The 14,319-nt window shown below is 47.5% G+C and overlaps 1 protein-coding gene across 1 annotated transcript in view; it reads right to left on the bottom strand.

Moving 5' to 3' along the window:
* The window catches only part of IQGAP2 (IQ motif containing GTPase activating protein 2), a 307,479-nt gene extending 293,396 nt beyond the window's left edge, over positions 1 to 14,083 (bottom strand). The window contains exon 1 of the mRNA XM_069595343.1: positions 13,241 to 14,083. Within this exon, the coding sequence (XP_069451444.1) occupies positions 13,241 to 13,286 (46 nt within the window). The 5' untranslated portion in view covers positions 13,287 to 14,083. The remainder of the gene's footprint in view (positions 1 to 13,240) is intronic.
* Between the last annotated feature and the right edge of the window lie 236 nt (positions 14,084 to 14,319).

Genomic DNA, 14,319 nt, shown 5'->3' with positions numbered 1-14,319 from the left:
GATATGCGACCCTGCTGAGGCTTCCTCAATTCACTTAACTGAAAAGTGAGAGATGTGGGGCAGTTCCCCTAAAATTTAAACATAGAAGTACCACATGTTCCAGCAATCCCATTTCTGGGTACACACACAAAAGACATGAAAGCCGGGACTCACACAGATACTTGTACACCTGTGTTCATGACAGGGTCATTCACAATAGCCAAAAGGTGGAAACCACTCAGTTGCCCATCAACAGACGAACAGATAAAATATGGTATATATGTTCAATGGAATATTGTTCAGCCTTAAAAAGGAAGTAAATTCTAATCCATGGTACAACTTGGATGAATCTTGAGGACACTGAGCTAAGTGAAACAAGCCAGCTGCAAAAGGAAATAGACTGTCTGATTCCACTTATATGGAGTATCCAGGGTAGTCAAAACCAGAGAGAGAGAGAGAGAGAGAGAGAGAGAGAGAGAGAGAGAGAGAGAGAGAGAGAGAGAGAGAGAGAGAAAGAGAGAGAGAGAGAGAGGTGAGCTCCAGGCAGTGGGAGGAGGCTGGATGAGGGAGTTACTGTCTCATGGGGACAGTGTCGGCTTGAGAAGATGAAAAAGTTCTGGTGATGGTTACTCAAAAATGTGAATACACTTAATACCACTGACCTTACACTTAAAAACAGTAAATTTTAACTAGTGTATTTTACAGCAAATGCACAGACACAGAAAGGGGTATTAATTAATTAAATGACTTTCAAATCTTGGTTGCACCCTGAAACCTCCTGTGGAGATGTTTTACCATCTGTTCATCACCAGGAGTAAGAGGGCGGGCACAGCGGGCCTCTGATGCACTGGCGGGCAACACTGATACTCAGGAGGCATTATTGCCAGGAAATGCGCCTGTGCTTCTTAGGGGGTTCAACGTCACTGAACCGATAGGGAGCAGAAGCACAGTGCCAGCACGGGCAAGGCTGGTGGGGACAGACGGGCTGCGGGGATCACAGCCAGAGGAAACAAACGTGAGAAGCGTGACCAGACCCTGCATCCCTCCCAACTCCCCCCCAAAAGGCCATTAAGTTCAGCTGAAGAGTCTTCATGTAGAATTTAAAAGTGGATGGTGGACTGGAAGGCATGGTACTGGTGGTACTGAGGAGGGGGCTGTGGAAGAGAATATTCTTGTTGGCCTGTGATGGGGTGAGGTATTTAGGGCTAAGCTGTCAGATTTCAGATGCAATAGTGCAGCAAGATGTTAGCACGGGAAAGAGATGGACTTTCAAAACATTGTTCTTTGTGGTTTTGAGGGTTCAAAGATTCTTTAAATAAAAAATAAAAATATCTATGCCACTGCTCTACCCCAAAACAAACAGAATATCTAGGGCACAGGATTCAGAGAAAGAGTGTTTTCTTTGTGATGCTCCCCTGGAGATTATAATGGGCAGTGAGGCTGACAACTAGGAATTAGACAAGCTCTAAACTGAGACGTGAGACATCATGTATAACAATCAAAAGACGTGCAATTAACCTAAGAGGGCGCCCCACTGCTGACACTGAGTGGCCCTGGGGGATTTCTTCCGTCCCAAATGATCCCAGCGGCCCTGCCTTCCACTCTTCCTTCATAGCGTAGTGTGAGTTGCTCAGTTGTGTCCGACTCTTTGCAACCCCATGGACTGGAGCCCACCAGGCTCCTCGGTCCGTATGGAATTCTCCAGGCAAGAATGCTGGAGTGGGTCGCCGTTCTCATTCTCACCCTTGCCCTCAGTTTCTCTCCCCAAAGGCAACCTCTAAAACAATGTCTGCATAACCTTCCCGAGGTATTCACGAGTACACAGGTTAAGTCTGTCTTCCTGTTTCGTTGCTGGATCTGTCCGTCCTGCTCAACAGATCAAAGGTACACATTTGCAGAGATTTCAAAACTACTACATGGAAGCATATTATAAGCCCCGTTTCTTCCTCAGAGTTCACTAGTCACATGTGAAGAGTTACAATCAGAGCCTACTTTGAAGGATAACACATAAGCACAATCCTCCAAACTGTAGGCCGATTCAGACTGACAACAGCGTATATTCTACAGCAGAACAGAGGAGGAGAACTCTGAAACTGTCCCCAGAAGCAATGCCAAAGCAAGGAAAGGGTTCTGTGTCCCTGGTTCTTGTGGACAGGTGACTGTCTCTTTATACATTCTCTTTAAATGAATATTTTTTCCTTTTGAAAATAAAACTCATTAGTAGATACAGAACAAAACTAAGAGCCTTCTGGTATCGGCTGTGTAATGATCATTTCTCGGGAAAACTTTCTAAGAGTTCAGAATGAGCAAGGCTTTGGATTTGATATGGGGAGGGGAGCAGAGTTCAGGGAGTGGGTGAAAGGAGAACTCATATTCCGTGAAGCTGACGATGTGACTTACTTCTTACCCCAACCTTGTGAAGCCTGCCTGGCCAGCCCTGGGCCGAGGCAAAGAATGTGGAAGTGATGGACATACCCAAGGACCCAGGGAGGAAGCAGTCAAGTCTGGCTAATTCTAATACAGAAGGGTCAACAGGAAACATTGGTATGGGGAAAAAAAAAACCGGTAGAAGAAAGCAGGGAAGGCAGAATGAATGAGTAATCTGGGGACACACAAGAAGCAGCCAAGATTTTCTACATCCAAGGCCTCCAATACTCCAGTTATGCCCATAGGTTGAGCTTCCCTTCAGCTTTAGGCCCATGAATCTAAAGCTTCATTATCCTTCTAGAGGCAGTAAGAGATGTCTAATGAAGCAGCTACTTCCTCTTCCCCTTCCTCAACCCCTCTTCTAAATCCCCACAGCACTAGGTTGACCAGAAGGCTGGAGGACCCTCTCACTGAAGTCAGATTCCACAGTGTGAACTAGGCATGCAGATTAACACTTATCTCAAGCAGTTCCTTCCCATCTCAACACTGTCATGAACGCTTGGGCTCTCCAACCCGCAGCAATGATCAGCTTAACCCTAAAGGGGATAACAGGATGCCGAGTAACTGCAGAGCGACAATCCCTCACTCGGGTATGCTAGTGACAATTCTACAACCACTTTTCAGATGACAAAAAAAATGCAGTGCAAAAATCCAACCCATCATCCAACTTTATCTGTTAACATTCAACAATAGAGCATGTTAGGTTTGCTTTTGCTTGTTTTTAGTATACACGAAGAAGAATCTGGTCTCCAAATTGACAGGCCAACTCCACCTCCACAGAGATAACTATTTTCCATGAGTTTATACATTCAAGAAAGCACAGGATGTTTGGATTAATTATATGTAAATTTTTAAAAATGTGCACGGAGCCAAGATTTTAAATCCATTTTCTGTTAACTTGAGATGAGGGCAGTGAGGTGGGAAGACAGGCAAGGGGCAGCAGAGATGAGGGCGATCCCCCTCCCCTGACATTCAAGTGCTGATGCCATGGAGACACATTCTGAAAGAGCATTAAATCATTTAACCCTCTGAGCACACACTTTCCCATCGGCACTTTACAGGAGAAGAGACGGAGGCGCAGAGAAATTAAAGTAACTTGCCTAGGTTCCACAGAGGGTGAAGGCAAGTCTAAACTCAACGTTAAATACTTGCCTAGCAGTCAAACTCTTGAGATTACCTTTAATTTAACTAAAGAGAATAGAAACAAGTTACTCATTCAGACCAGCAATGCAAAGCTGAAACTTTAAGCAAAACCTGTAATAACAGCAAATATAGTCTGAGTGTCTTCCTTAGGTACCAGGATTCCAGGTTACGGGTTAAGTACTAAACCTAAGCATTACTTAAGTATTTCAAAGATCTGCTGCAAATCAAGTCCATTTATAAGAAGAGGACTAAGGAATTGCCTTAATATTATGTAAGATTGAGCTCACAATCAGGCAATAACATAAGAGAAGTGAAGCAAAATTATTAGGAACTATTCTACCTTAAAAAGGTTGAAGGCAAAAGGAGCAGGGGGCAGCAGAGGATGAGATGGTGGGACAGCACCACCGACTCAATGGGCATGAAATTGAGCAAGCTCGGGGAGATAGCAGAGGGCAGGGGAGCCTGACGTGCTGCAGTCCATGAAGTCAGAGTCAGACACGACTTAGTGACTGAGCAACAACAAATATACCTCAATTTGCATAAAAAAAAAAAAGACATAAAAACGTCTTTCTTTAGAGATTCAGGAGGAACAGGAAAAGGCGAACAATTAAAAGTCATCTTCTTTGGAGATCCTAAGCAAAAAATCAGAAGACTGTCCTATCTTTAATCAAGAGCATAAAAAAAAAAAAAAACAGACCAATAGTTTCCTGTAATGGGGGCACTGTCTGAATGCACTAATTCCTATCAAACAGTATCTCTGCTAACATACTCAACTGATCTCAAACTTGGGAATGAATGAAAAACACTTTTAAGTTGTCCTGGAAAGAAAGTGAAAGTGAAGTCGCTCCGTCGTGTCTGACTCTTTGCGACCCCGTGGACTGTAGCCCACCCGGCTCCTCCGCCCATGGGATTCTCCAGGCAAGAGTACTGGAGTGGGTTGCCATTTCCTTCTCCAGGGGATCTTCCCGACCCAGGGATCGAACCCAGATCTTCCACATTGCAAGCAGACGCTTTAACCTCTGAGCCACCAGGGGTCCTGGAGGGGAAAAAAAAGACAGAAGAAGACATCTTCCAACCCTTACTGTCCAGCCCCACCCACCCCTACAAAGATTGCAGTCCAGAATGGCCAGGGCTGAGACCTTCCTTATTACACGACCAGGTTATCCAGCTCACTCAGCCTTCCCCACGGCTCCAGAGAGCACCACCTACCCCTAGGAATCTCTGGGGAGTTGACGTCACTTAATCGCCTAGTCAGCAGAGATTTGGGACTTTATCATCTAAATCACGTTTGTTTCCCAGAAGGGAGATAAGCAACCTTAAAGCCATACTGAAACAGAGCCTATACAGTAAACACAAGCCTGGACAGAAATCAATGCCGGGGTTTGTACACGGTGCTTGTGTGTGCTCAGAATCAAACACACAAGGAATACTGTAAATAAAGTGCTCAGTAATGTGCTCACGTGTTTTTACTGACTTGGCAAAACCTGCCAGCCCTGTGGAAAGGGTAATCTGTGTATTAGGAATGCTTTTCCACCCTTGCACTGGAGCATCCGAAGTTACATCAGAAGTGCCTGGAGGGCTTGTGGAAAACAACTTAGAAGGTCTGGGTGGGGAAGGGACTTCACCTTTCCCACAGGTTCTCAGGGGATGCTCTGCGGCCACGCCAGGAAAACCACTGCGCAGAAATAGCTCGCAGTGCCTTTGGGCACCCTGGGGAGAAGGGCCACACACAACTCGCGACTGCAAAACAGAGCGAGAGCCCAGGGAGAGCGGTGTCAAACGGGAGGGCCTGCTGATGAACTGGAGACACGGTATCTGCCACTTTCAAATTGAGATGCTCATCTTGTGGATGCCCTAAATCTCCAGAGAAATTTGTTAAGAAAAATTATCATTAAGTCATGGGAGGATGAGTTGTATGAACTGGGGAGAGGTGGAAGAAGCCCTAGCCCCTAGATAGTCTGGTTGCCAAGGTCCTTGCCTGGTTATAGCTACATTCTCTTTGGAAAAAAAAACAACCAAACAAACAAAAACCTGTTTTCAGAGAATTCAGAGAATCTGCCTTCTGAAATGGTTCAGCGTTAGCTGTCTACCTGGCTGGAATCTCTCGGGCACCAGCGAGGCTCCAGATCTACCTCTCTTTGGGTTCCCTGGACGCCACCAGTTCCAGAGCCATCATCAGGATTTACGTCCATCCAAAGTGAAACTACATGGCAAACCTGACCAGTAAAAACAGAAGCGCAATGAAGGGGCCTCTGAGCAACGAGAGAGGGGGCACCCCCCAACACACACGCACACACACATCCCCAAACTTCACCCACCCTCTTGCTGCTCCAGGCCCTGTGCGTTCCAACCACACCCACCTTCACACCACCCCCCACTTCACCAGGTCACCTGGCCATAAAATCTAATGGAAACTCTCAAAGAACAAAAAGATTCTTCAGGGAGAGACTAGATTAAGCTGCTCTCCTCAAGACAGCACTGTCTTCTGTTGCAACATGGTAAACAAAGGCTTCCATGACAAATTCCCCTCTGGCTACCCCTCCCTCCACAGGACCTAGCCACACCACCTAAACATCAACCCCACCAAACAGCCATACAACAGACCCACTGGAATGCCTTTCCATTTTCCTCCTGACCTCCCTCAAGGTTGTGGTCACACCCTTCACGAGGCATCCCATTTCCCCATCCAAATCCATCACTTGTGTCTTCATGTCCACAGAATTTGGAAATACACCAATAAAAGTATAGGCATTACCCTTCAACTTCCAGACTCTCTTATGAAGTGTAAAGCTGTACCCATTTTCCTTCATCCCCAATGTGTTGTACGTGTCAGGCACTCAATTACTGAAATCACCACTAGGTGTTTAGCACTATGTGCCAGGACTGCACACTCTTGAGAGTCCCTTGGGCTGCAAGGAGATCCAACCAGTCCATCCTAAAGGATATCAGTCCTGAATATTCATCGGAAGGACTGATGCTGAAGCTGAAGCTCCAGTACTTTGGCCACCTGATGCAAAGAGCTGACTCACTGGAAAAGACCCTGATGCTGGGAAAGATTGAAGGCGGGAGGAGAAGGGGATGACAGGGGATGAGATGGTTGGATGGTATCACCGACTCAAAGGACATGAGTTTGAGCACGCTTTGGGAGTTGGTGATGGACAGGGAAGCCTGACATGCTGCAGTCCATGGGGTTGCAAAGAGTCGGACACGACTGAGTGACTGAACTGAACTGTACTGCCAGGAACATTGGCCACGGTCACAGGAATGCAAAACAGCATCCTTCAAGGTATAGGAGAAAACCCCAAGGCTATTCAGGCAGTTAAGGGCCAAGTCAGGATTTAAACTCACATCTACTCAATACCAAACCTTGTGCCACTTACTGACATTGTTCGGCCTTTTAAGGGAGAAAAGCAGAATGGAATGGTAAAGTGAAAAGGCACTAGCTCACCAGTCAGTCAGCCCACTACAAACTTCTGTCTGATTCTCATCAACCCTAGACTTTAACGCATTGCCAGTAGCCTGGCAGGCTACAGTCCACGGGGTTGCAAAGAGTCGGACATGACTGAGCGACTAACACAGAACATGTAATAAAGTGTGTTTTACAAATTATCCTATTTGGAATCATTGGAGCATACCATTATATTACAGAAAAGCCTTTCTTTCTTTTCCGTGCCTCACCATGAGATGGAATGTCTCTACATATACATAAAATGGTTGGAAGCCAGGATATACTCTATAAAAAGCCCATGTATTCTTTGATGCTTTTCCTTGGGGCAGGGGGTGGGGGGAGGCTGGTAAAAGAGTAAAATAAACTGGAGAGAATCCTGCCCACCTACTTTTAAAAGAGCACGCTATCCAGATGGCCACAGGTTTCTGCAGTTTGATAAAGTCAGGACAAACACCTGAAACAGACAGAAGGAAGGAAGGACACCTCCTTGGATGAGTCAGAGAAGGCCAACTGGCTGAGAAAGACTGACGGTCTGGCAGCATCCGCCTCCAACCCCCCACCCCCACCCCCTGTCGCCGGGTAGCTGCGTGGTTTTGAGACAGTGTCATGGGCTTCAGCTTAGGGAAAACCACTGGTCCTCTCAGAAGTAGTAACAAGGAAATGGTAACCGTGGCACATGAAACACACAAGCGCTTGGTAACCTCACCAACTTCAACTCCACACCGTGTGCTGACGTGCCTACCCTGCAGGGCTCACCCGACTCAGGTCAGAAGCGGAATCGCCTTTGTTTCTCCTTTGGTTGCCGGGTAGACTTGGGAGGCACTAGATCTGCTGGTACACTCGCCTTGTAAAGAAAATGAGCTGTTGAGAAGCTTAGATCGTGGGAAGGTGAGGGGCAAAAGCAAACTAATGGCTCCCTCGAGAAACAAGGGGTTCACTAACGCCTGGGACAACGCTAAGTTCTCCAACAAACTGGGAATTACGAGCTTAAATGCTCCCAAACAAGTCACTGGGGCTGAGGACATATGCGATTAAAGTTAAAAGCATACTAAAAGAACACTTCAGCTGGTGACCTGAAAGCACCTTTTGAAAAGCTTAACCACAACATTAGTGCATGTAGGAGGAACTTGATTTTTTTGTCTATTACAGACTGCATCTCAGGGCAACACTGCATACACCCCTCCTCCTTCTTCAAAAAACACAGAGCTGCCCGAAAGTGAAAGTGAAAGTGAAGTCGCTCAGTCGTGTCCAACTCTTTGCGACCCCTTGGACTGTAGCCTACCAGGCTCCTCTGTCCATGGGATTTTCCAGGCAACAGTACTGGAGTGGGTTGCCATTTCCTTCTCCAGGGGATCTTCCCGACCCAGGGATCGAACCCAGGTCTCCCGCATTGTACACAGACACTTTACCGTCTGAGCCACCAGGGAAGTCCTTAAACACAGGTGTATTCAATCCTGTTTTACACACCTGAGATTAATAGTTCAGAACTTAACTTTCTAGTACTGGGAAAGCAATAAGCTTAGTAGTGCTGACCACCAGAACACACCAGTCACCAAGTGATTTGGAAATCTCATCATGCAGACAAGCGCATCAGACACTAGAAGTACCAGCCAGAACCTTCCCCTGCAACACACACACACACACACCCATGCTGGGCTTATGTTACACTTCTTCAAGAGAAGCAAAGAGTGAAACACTGATCTTTTACAACATTTCTCATGATTTTGCAGAGGGCAGAAAACCACAGTTCCTGGCACAGATACATTGATTACTCACCCACAGGAGGCACTTAAACTTTGACTGGATCATCAGCGATAAGCAAAATCATCTTGGTCACAAGGCCCCTCTTTGCTATGGCTGGTCTTTTAAACTGTCAAATAACTGGAAGAAAACTTTTGACAGATCATGGTGGCAGCATGTCCAGCAAGTACATCATAGTTTGTTTCAAGAGCATGAAAGTTATTTGCAGATCATTATCTAAGCATAAGTTCCACTTAAATTTAGTTTCGACTGTAGAAAGACTCTGGTTGTAATGTTCTACTCACGTTTGAATTAGTATAGCGGCTTCGCCCTTCCCGTTTCCGCATCACCTCTACAGAATTGTATTAGGGAGCTAATACTCCTGTTTAGTTCTGTAGTAATGTCTTAAAGGGCTTCCCTGGTAGTTCAGTGGTAAAGAATCCTCCTGCCAATGTAGGAGACTCAGCTTCTATTCCTGAGTCAAGAAGATTCCCTGGAGAAGGAAATGGCAGCCCACTTCAGTATTCCTGCCTGGGACAGGCCATGGACAGAGGAGCCTGGTGGGCTACATCCAAGGGGTTGCAAAAGAGCTGGGCATGGCTTAGTGACTAAACAATATCTCAAAAAATAACTTCACAGGTTCCCAAAGGAAGTGGCCAATGTGGAAGAAACAAGGATCAAATAGAAGTCTATTTAGTTTTAATTCAGTGCACCAATGTGCAAATCAGGAAGACTGTAGCAATCTCTCATGTCAGAAATCTGAGAAGGGAACCTTGAAGAACTCATTGAGAAATCCCTCAAGAACACACGATGCGGTATTTCACAGACCCTCAGCCTGGTAGAGAAGACAGACACTGTAACAGCCCTGAACTGAGTTAATTTACTTTGTAAAAGAATTACTGAAATAAATGTCAATTCAAGGGGAGGAGAAATGGCAGAACATCAGCCCAGACCTAAAACAAATGTAACAGCTTAATTCAAACTACCAAAAAGCTGTTTTTAAAGACCAGTCTCAAATATGTTTTACTAGGAATATGCAGCACTGGAATTGAAATTACTACAATATATAGGAAGTATATATTGAGAATATATATATCCCAATAGGGAGTCTGCTTATCCTTAAATGTTGGGGATGAACCCTGCTTGGTAAAGGTCGAGGTTTCATTGAACCCATAACTCACCAAACCCACAAACAAGAAAAAACACTGCCCTATACTACAACACAGCAAATACAATCCTGTATTCTTCTCTGGTCTTTCTGTGAAAAGCCCAAAGCACTATTTTCAGTCCTGTGTTGACGGAAGGCCCAGAAAGCCAGAAACCGTATATTCTAATACATTCTGCTGTCCCCTTTTGTGTGGAGAGTTGACATTAGGTAGTATCTGTTAACACTAAGGTGTATTCCATTAGACATTATTTTTCAAATAAACTATGAACATCCTCAGACATATAAGAATTTAGATCTTGCATCATTTTATCTAAATGATGCTATGACTAAAAATATTTGTGAGGACAGACAGAACAGACTTGTGGTTGCCAAGGGGAAGGGAAGGTGAGGGAGGGAGGGAGTGAGAGTTTAGGATTAGCAGATGCAAATTATTATATATATATGGATAAACAACAAGGCTGTATAGCACAGGGAACTATATTCAATATCCTGTGATAAGTCATGATGAAAAGGAATACAAAAAAGAATGTGTATATATATATATATATATATATATAACTAAATCACTTTGCTGTACAGCAGATATTAACATATTATAAATCAACTGTATTTAATAAAAAAAATACATACATATATTTGTGAAGTCATTTTTCCATTTGTTTGTCCACTAGGAAAACTATCTCATTGCTTTGTGATCACCCATCCCCCAGTTTGAACAATTACTTCCTTCAGTCTGCATCTGATGAGGGGAAAACCCAAAAGTACAGCTCCAAATACTATTTGACCAGCACTTGTATCGTTGGAGTAAGTACCTGGACTATCCTGAATGAAGGAACACAGCAACACAGTAAGCTCCCTGTGAGTTACACCTTGCATGTCAAAAGCATTCAGGCTGTGTTCTCTACGTGGTATTTGTCCTCACACAGAATAGAAAAACCTGTTTGCTTTTCTGACTTCTCCATGAAAGAGAACATCTGAGATATATGGTGTGCATGATACAAATCTTCCCCAGTGGCACCGTGGTAGAGAACCTGCCTGCCAGTGCAGGAGACACAGAAGACTCGGCTTTGATCCCTGGGTCAGGAAGACCCTCTGGAGGAGGAAATGGCAACCCCCTCCAGTAGTCTTGCCTGGAGAATCCCACGGACAGAGGCGCCTGGCAGGTTACAGCCCATGGGGTCGCAAAGAGTCGGACATGACTGAGCAGGCAGACACATTACACACATACCACCTTCAGCTCTAGAGCTACTTGGAGGAAAATGGTGACAGCAAATGACCTCCTCTAACAAGACACTCATCTCAAACAGTGCCGTTTAGTTCAGGAGATCTCTAAGTGTAGCTGTTGATCTGGGGTTTCATATGGCTGATGTTGTACCTTTTAAACAAAATAACGATATTTAATGCAATAAAAAGAATCCATGAACATACACCATTTATGAATCCGGCATCAAAATCATAGAAGTGTTCATTTTAAGGACATAACAGGCTATTGTGTTAAAGCCCTAAAAGAGTTCAGGGTGGTCATAAAGTCTGGAAATTGGCAAATACTTTCCATTTTTTACTATGTCAGGTGACCAAAGAAAGCCTTCCTGGGAAGGATTCCAAATAGATGGTACACCACTCATTACATCAAGCTCAAAAGTAAAGTTAGACGAGGATTTCCAAAGTGGCTACACAGAATGCTCTTCACGCTTGCGGGATCTCAACCTACTTGACAGCGGTGTCTAGGAGCACTCTAAAGCCGCAGGTGCACTGAATGAAAACCAAGCACCATCACAAATGCTCATGCGGGGAAATGGGTGGAAACGCAGCATTAACGCACTGCGTTCTCGTACGTTTGCCCAGCACACTCAACTAGCGAGGCACAATACTGAACAGATCATGGTTTAAGATATGACATCAAAACCCCTTTTTCAATGCACACTCGCCTAGTTTTCACACATTGTGACCATCTTATAATCTGACACAATGAAACTGCCAGACGCTCCGGGAGCTTGACATATCCAGGACTTTCAACAATCTGAGGATGGCTGACATCCCTCTGGATGAACACATCCCAGCTCAAGGAACTCTGCCCTCTGAGTGGTTAAGCAAAGTGCAAACTCAGGCTACAAAGGGCAGGCCTGGGGTTAAGTGTTAAATGCATTTCCCTAGAGGACAGAGGAAGCAGCTGACTCCTCACTGGCTGACACAGAAAAGGTCACCTGGGAAAACTTCTCATCTCTGATGTTCCCTTCCAAGGCCCTGGAGGAGAGAAGCCAGGGTGAGCAGGTTGACTACTCCCTTTTTATGAGGCAAGCCTGTGGCCCTCACAACAAGTTAGAACCACAAAAGGTAACCTTGCAACAGGAATCACCACCTTAACCCAAACCCGCTACCCTTGCCACCAAGGCCAGCCCGGGCAAAAGATTAACCTGTGATCCGCGACCATGGGTTCATCAGCCTTGCTGAGAAAAAGGGAACGCGCCAACTTTCTGTTTGTTTTAAAGGAAATACTTCCTGGCACATGTTTGGTAAAGACTCTGAACTCTGCACATGAAGCCACGTGGTTGGATCTAATCTGGCTCTATCCACTTAACGATCGGCCAAAGCAACGTCCTTCTGACGGTAGCCCCTGGCGGGGTAACCGACAGGGTCTCATTCAAGTCACGCGGCTCCAACCGGATCCCAGGGAGCCCAGCGCCGCTGCAATCCTCCCGCGCGCCGCACAGTCCCCGCAGGGCCCAGGGGAGGCGGGGGACGGGAAGAGGGGAATGGGAGGAACTGGACCGGAGGTGCCCCTTTCAGCTGCAGCAGGAAAGGACTCCCAGCTCCGGCAGCCCAGGTGAAGCTCTAGGGAGCGGCGTGGAAGGAGATGCCAGCCCTTCCAGGAACGCCAGCGCTGCCACTAGCAGAATGCGCGGGCACACTGTTTAGGGAGCCCACCTGTAGCCACAACAAGCAAACTTTCCTCCCCTTCTAAGTTGGAAGAATCGGGTCCCTAACGCCACCCCCTGGCCCGAGCCAGCAACGGCTGGGAGCTCCGCGGGGTCCTCACCTGATACCCCTAAGCCCCCAACTCGGTGTGTTTCAGGGCGCAGACCCAGTTCTGCGCCACGGTGGGGTGTGCAGGGGGTAGGGACTGGGGTGCCAGCTGGGTATTGTGACCTGTGGGGAGAGCTGGAGGACGCTGCTCACTAGCCTTTGCAACTCCAACTCGCAACTTTGCCAGCCACCCAGCCGCTGCCCTCCTGTTCCTCTGCGGCGCGCACTCGGCTCCCCCGGCTTCTCCAAGCCTTCCTTGGGGGAGAAAGCCCCCCAAAGTCAGCGGATCCCCGCACGCCCAGCGGACTTACAGCCATAGCGAGGTCTCTGCAGGGACGGCTGGTCCTCGTGGGGCATCCTGCGAGGCTCTGGGGGCCCGCCCTGGGCGCGCCCCCCGCGGCTCCCCTCGCTGGCCAGGCTCGCCGCTCCGCGCCCCGCCGGCGCGCTCGTATCCGGCTTCTCGCTGTGCCCGCCTGGCCGCCCGAGATTGGCGCCCGGCTTGCTCGGTGCGCCCTCGTCAGCGCCCGCAGCCGCCGCCGCGCGCTGACACCCGAGCAAAAGTGAACTCTCTTCCCTCGCTCGCTCTGGGCCGCCGCCGCCGCCTCCCGGGCAGGTTTCCTTTCTCCCTCCAGCCCGGCCCCGTTATCCACCGCGCTGGGAGCGCGCGCCGCCGCGCAGCGACCTCTACCGCCCGCCGGGCGCAGCGCCCGGGCGCCTGGACCCGCCCCCGTCCGGCCCCCAGGCTTGGAGGAGGGGGCTGCGCTGCTCCTGGGCCGGGATCCCCTGCAGCTGGGGCCCGCGGCCGCCCCGCCTGCTTTTTCACTTGTGGAGCGTTAAGAGGGTGGAAGTGAACCTCCGCGGAAAAGAGCAAGAAAAACCGCAGAAGATACAGCCAGCCCCTGCCGTCCGGGTGTTGCTCAGTTACAGAGGGACAAACAGCGTGGTTCCTTTTCCTCTGGGGAGATTGCGCCTTTTTTTTTTTTCTTTTTCGCTGCAAACATTGTTTCTGTGACTCCTTTTCTATAAAATGCAGGGTTCCCCTTTCATGACCAGAAACTGAGAGTGTGTGTCTCCTGGAGGGAGAAGATAAACACTCCCCGAGCAACCGCTCAAAACACCAGCCTGGGCTCTCCTTCTGCCCGCTCCCCTCCCCCAAGTACAGAACTTCGGCCCAGCCCAGCTGGGGTCGACACCACAAAAACCTTTTCCGGCCAAGCTTTTAAGGAAATTAAACTGCATGTGGCAGTTTTTAAAGTTTGGTGTTTTATTGTTGTTGTTGTTGTTTCAATGCAGTCACCTGGAGCTTCTTTTCTTCGTTTCTCGGAGTGCTAAGATTTGGAGGCATGTGGGACTCTTAACTGGTGACCTAACGTGGCTGTCAAACGTGGAA

The sequence above is a fragment of the Ovis canadensis genome, chromosome 7, assembly GCF_042477335.2.
Source record: "Ovis canadensis isolate MfBH-ARS-UI-01 breed Bighorn chromosome 7, ARS-UI_OviCan_v2, whole genome shotgun sequence".
Classification (NCBI taxonomy): Eukaryota; Metazoa; Chordata; class Mammalia; order Artiodactyla; family Bovidae; genus Ovis; species Ovis canadensis.
Note: the sequence above shows the minus strand (reverse complement) of the source record. Positions and strands in the feature narration are given on the sequence as shown.